General features: G+C 23.4%; 1 protein-coding gene across 5 annotated transcripts in view; it reads right to left on the reverse strand.

Moving 5' to 3' along the window:
• LOC135923186 (uncharacterized) overlaps window positions 1-5003 on the reverse strand; it is a 44404-nt gene extending 39401 nt beyond the window's left edge. For 2 of the 5 annotated variants that reach the window (XM_065457795.1, XM_065457796.1), the window contains exons 1-3: window positions 4889-4984; window positions 4753-4841; window positions 4614-4713 (exon numbers count right to left, since the gene is read on the reverse strand). In XM_065457795.1, coding sequence (XP_065313867.1) covers window positions 4614-4713; window positions 4753-4841; window positions 4889-4969 — 270 coding nt within the window. In that variant the 5' untranslated portion in view covers window positions 4970-4984. Of the gene's footprint in view, window positions 1-1285; window positions 1383-1493; window positions 1531-4613; window positions 4714-4752; window positions 4842-4888 lie in introns of those variants that run through there. The other 3 variants (XM_065457798.1, XM_065457799.1, XM_065457797.1) reach the window with 2 other exon arrangements.
• Between the last annotated feature and the right edge of the window lie 997 nt (window positions 5004-6000).

Genomic DNA, 6000 nt, shown 5'->3' on the forward strand with positions numbered 1-6000 from the left:
CCCCCCCCTTTTTATCTTATTGTTTTATATATTTTTTAAATATGATTATTAATAAAAAAAAATTAATTTTTTATTTAACATACGAATAGGGTTTTAAAAAAAGCCGATTTTTGTATCTTATAATCTCCATTCTTTCAAGTAACATAATTTTTAATGAGCTAAAATTCCGTTTTTAATAAAACTAGAACATATATGATGTGCCTAAATTTATCAAAATTGAAGGTGGTGAGGTGTTTGATTTGACATGGAATTACCATATTGTAATATTCTAAACATCTTATGCACAGATCTAAATACGTAAACAGTTCATATGTATATAATATATAGAAATGTTTATACTTCAAAGTAGTGATGCAAAATCGCTCCATTCAAGCCGATTCCAAAACGGCTTACTTGAGTTTTAGACGAAAAAATTGGCTCAGCCTTGAAACTCGAGCCAAAAATATAGACTGAACCTTGAAGCTCAAGCTGAAAAAATCGGCTCAACCTTGGAGGGCGAGCCAAAATTGAACCCAACTTAATAAATCCCGGCCCGATCCCAACAAAAATTTTTTTATTTGTCCCAAGAATTAATTTCATGATGTGTTAAAAAAATGAAATTTTACTTTGCTTACCCCCTTTATTGTATAATGACACTCATCACTGTAATTAGGGGATGGTAATTTTATTTCATTTCATCCTTTTCAACTTTAAATTATCAATGTTTGAAGATATAAACGGAAACACATCTTTTTTTAATGATGATTATTTTTATCATTTTAAAATTTATAAAAATTCCAAATTAGCTAATATAATATGGAAGTTAACATTTTTATTACTAAAACATAACAAATTTAATAACAGGAAATCAAATAGAAAGAGGTATTGAAATTTTTTTATTTCAATCAATTGTTAAAAAACAATTATGTAAAATAAAAAAGTAAAAAATATGTTTATAAGGGTAGATTTCATAGAAATTTAAAACAAAACAAAAAAATAGAACAAATTTATAAAAATGCAAAATTATGTTTATAGGGTTGGTATTTAGAAATTTAAAATTACCCATCCTTATTTTATTTTTCAATAGTCAAATATAATATAAAAGTATAATTATTTATTAGATTCCAATTTTGAGCGATAATACATAGACTTCGAGTTCAAGGTTGTGCCAATTTTTTCGACTTGAGCTCCAAGGTTGAGCGATTGGAACGATTTTGCATCACTACTTCAAAGCATCCCTTCTAAAAGTAAATACACTGCATAAAAGTTTATGTTGAAGTTAATACAACAGCTTTTTAAAATATACTTGTTTTTTTATATCATCAATATTTTCAAGGCATTGGAACTCGATGGAATTGATAGAGCCACTGTAGGTGCTAAAAACAATGCCTTTATTTTTAAACCTCAAATTTCAAAAAATGGTATTACATATAGAATAGAATATTTAAATTAATAAATATTTCAAATATAATCATATTTAATTTAAGATTATTGTTAATAATAAATAAGGCTACTGAAGTGTCATTGCAATAATCATAGTATCACCATTAAAAATTGTAGTTTGAACATTGGTCTTAGTGTTAAATACTATAATCTAATAACAAAAAAAGATTTATTTTAGAAAAAAAATTGAACCAAATGTATTAGATAAATTACTATCTAAAAAGGGTATCTTTACTTACATTAATGGGTCATTCCATGTCAAATCGACCAACAAAACGAGATTTTTGGATGACCATGTTATCAAAATTTTTGTTAAATAAGAAGGTAATAAACATTCCTAGCAAATATCAACACCCCCAAAAAATCCCTTCTCAGCCATGTTATTTTTTTAATTTTTTTAATATTTTTTAATGTAAAATTTTAAGGGCTATAAAATTATATATAATTTGCAGAGTTGTTAAAAGATACTTTTTAAATGGATCTAGATACAGATACATAGTCTAAAAATTTATCTTACAGCTTCTAAAAAGTTATCTAAATACAGATACAATTTAAAATGTATCTAGGTACAGGTACATTTTTTATTATACTCTTAGATAAGGTTTGAATAAACCTAAATTAGGATTCTATTGTGAAAATTCATGAAATGATCTAAAAAATTTATTGACTCGATATCACATTTATCAAAATTTAACTAAAATAATGATTTTTAGATATTAATATAATATATGATTAATATAAATAATTATTATATATTATTAACAAAATAATATAATATATGATTAAATGATTATAAATAATTATTAGATTTCAGTAATAAAATATTTTCAAAATTTTGGTTTAAGACATCCTCGTTTATCTGTAAAGACATTTTTAGCTATACTAAAAAGTCTTTCAACAGGAGTGCTGGAAGGGATTATGGTGTTATATTTAATGAATAAAATTTTTAAATCAGGATATTGTTTAAAAATACTAAAATCTTGGCATTCATTTTTGAAAAAACTATTTAAAATTTGTTGATTATCAGAATTTAAATTATTAACAATCATATCTCCTGCTGTGGCATACTGAAAAAAATCGGATATTAAATTATTGGTTTTTTTTTCACAGATTAATTTGCACTCATTTGAAGACTTAGATAATTCCTCAACTAATCTTTGTTTTAATCGTTTTTTTTATTGAAATTTTCATCCATTTGGAACCATGTCCAATCTAGTTTAAAAAAAGGATGAAACGTTGCCAAAATATTTTCATCTTCAAAAATTGTCCCAATAAACCTAGAATTATTAAATACTGATTAATTTATTAATAATTTACCTATCTTCAATTCCTTTAAGTAAGGCATTTAAGAGTGGTAAACAAAATTTCAGGTTCGTTTGTTTAAAATTTTTCAATTTAATAATGAGCTGGGAAATATGTTTACCGGTGATAGGCACTCCAACAATCTACTGTTGTGCATATTAACGATGGTTCTATTAGACTTTTAATGATTTCTTTCTTTTCATTCTCCCATCTTTGGGAAATTCTAGCAACCAATGTCTGTCTGCAAATTATATTTTTTTGTGGAGCTAATGTTTTGATCATTTTTATAAATGATGGATTTGCAACAATTGAAAATGGCTGAATGCTATCTACAATAAAATCAGATATTAAATCATCTAAAATGGTTTGGGTTAAAGTCTGAGGTCTCTTGAAAAAAAAATCAATGGACGATGAGTCTAGTCCAATATTTTCTTTAATAATTTTTTCTCCTTCCTCTTTTTTTATTTGGATTAAGAGTGTTTGATGTTTTCTCTTAAAATTTAAAATTTAAATTGCAAACATTTATTTAGTATCTATACCCTTAAATGTTTTACAATGTTGCAAGTTGAGGTAATGCTAACTGAAATTTTCATATTTTTTGGACATGGCAAACATTTTACTAACAGAGATTTGTTTTCTTTATTTTGAGATATTATTTTAAAATATGGTCTATAAATTGGCCATGGAATGTCATCATTTTTGTCATCAATATTAATCTTAAAAATTAATATAATAGAATAAAATAAAATACCAATTCCATTGCAATTAAAAATGGCAAATTCCTTGAGATGGATTGTAATATCAGAATTTGCTTGTTATTGATAACTCGGACATATTACTATTTAATTAATATCTATATATTCTTTTTTATATATAAGTTTTAATATTTTACATATATATATAATTTTTTAATATATATATTAATATAAATATGCTCATATGAAATAAAATAAATTTTACACTCAAGTATTTTTATTTATAATTTAAAAAAGCGTTAAATATAAGTATATCAAAATGTATCTTAAAAAGTATCTAGAAACAGATTCAGATACCTCTAAAATAATATCTAGATACAGATATTTTAATCAAAAATTTATCTAGATACAGATACCACATTTTTATATCTAGTATCTAGATACTTTAACAACTCTGATAATTTGTAACTCTATTTTATTTATTTTTTAAAAAAACAAGATTTAATGAAATTATACATTGCACAATTTTCAACTTTGAAGGCATATATCTTTGAGTCTGGTTGAGCTAGCATTATAAAATTTTGTTTTATTAAAATTTATAACATAAATAACTAATATGGCAAGTTTCATTCATTTTTTAGATGGTTTTCCAAAACACTAGTTGGTTTGTAATGGAATGACCCTAATATTATTTCTACAATAAAATAAATAATTGTAAATAAACATGGTCAAATCCTTATACCAAATTTTTTCAAAAAAAAGGATTGTCAACCAGGATCAAGGTGGATTTAAAAAAAATAATAGCAATCCAGGATCAAATTGAATTTAAAAAAAGGATCATTCATTTTACAAGCAAAAGATAAAATACAAATTTTTATAATGAATTTCATCTTTGTTGAATCATTCTGAATGTGATTTTATTTTGATCAAATTTCAATTGTAATTAATCAAAAAATGTGTTAAATTAAAGCATAAATTTAATAAAATTGTGGTTTATTAAATTTATATTTATAATAATCTTAGTAATTTATTTTATGAATAATCAAAGATCACAAATTGACAAAATTTCATATGACAACTGATTATAACTTGCATCTTAATTCAAACTTATCAAGGATTAAGTCAAATATTCATAATAAATATATTATTGTCACATTGATAAAAAATTATAAAAATATATTTTATCTTTTATACCTCTCCACTTGTAAGTCCAATAAAAATTTTATGTTTAAGTGCCCATTTGATTACACTAATTGTAGAAGTAATCTTGATATCACTGATATGTTTCTTATGACTTAGAAATTTATAATATTTTAATCTAAAATTGATATACCTTTTTCCTATAGTTAATATTGTTAAGCTTTTTGCTTGTGCACACACAATCTTTAATCCATCAGGGGAAAAATCAAGAAATATGTGATACTTAAATAAAAATAATTAATTAATTTATGTATAAAATAAATAAATACCATTGTAGAAAGTGTTAAAGGAATGTTATCAACAATATTTAAGTAAGATGAAATAATTTTGATATTCTCTTCACTATTCATGCATAAAAATTTATCTCGTTCGATGGTATTTTTCAAATTTTTAATACCTATTTCAAAACCCTATTAAAACCATTAAATAGGGTGTTAAGAATGCAAATAACTTTCGGTTTTATTAAAGTTGAAAAGAGCTGAAGTTTCATTTCAAAAACAAATATGCAGCGTAACTAAATTGAAAACTGACAGGTAAACTGAAAATGGACAGGTGAACTGAGAATAGATATGTAAAATTTATTTTTATTTTATAGCCTATCAATTTTATTTTAAAAATATAAATAAAATGTTTTTATTATGTAAATCAATAGAATATAGAAGATATCGAAGTCCAGAAATTTAAAATATGTATAGAACAGATATGTAACATAGAAAATATAACATCCATAATAAATTTTAAAAATCATAAATATATTTCCATTAGATGGCGTAATATATTAAAAAAATTTTAATTAAAAAAAGTATGAATAATAGTGTTGTGTTTTGTACTTTTACAATTATGCATATATATAATTTTAGATACGAGATGTCAGTTAACTTCTACATTATATGTGGTCATACATATATATATATATATTTATATGAGTGTCAGTTATTTTCAACGTTATTTGTATTCATACATATATTTATAATATTATATATGAAATGTTTATACATATATTGCTCGTGGAGCAATTATTAATTATCATTGTCTTGGATTTTCTTTTGTTTTGTATTCGGTAAAATCATCTGGTAATATTCAGAAAATAAAGTAGTGCAAATCAAATATTCTTTTCCGGAAAGTTTGAAAGTAAGTAAGATAAGGAGGTGGAGAGGTAAGGGAATGTTTTTTTATAAATAGGAGCATAATTCTTTACTTATGGATTAATTTATTTGGTACAAGCTATGTAATCATAAAATGAAAAAAAATTTAAGTTTCCGTCATTATTTTTTGAGTTATGATGTCAATTCTCAATTTAGTCAAATTTTTTATATTTTTGGGATTTTAAAAATATTTTATTTTTTTGACTCATTTTGTGTAAACTTACTTATATAAACAT

The sequence above is a fragment of the Gordionus sp. m RMFG-2023 genome, chromosome 2, assembly GCF_954871325.1.
Source record: "Gordionus sp. m RMFG-2023 chromosome 2, tfGorSpeb1-WG-v2, whole genome shotgun sequence".
Taxonomy (NCBI): domain Eukaryota; kingdom Metazoa; phylum Nematomorpha; class Gordioida; order Chordodea; family Parachordodidae; genus Gordionus; species Gordionus sp. m RMFG-2023.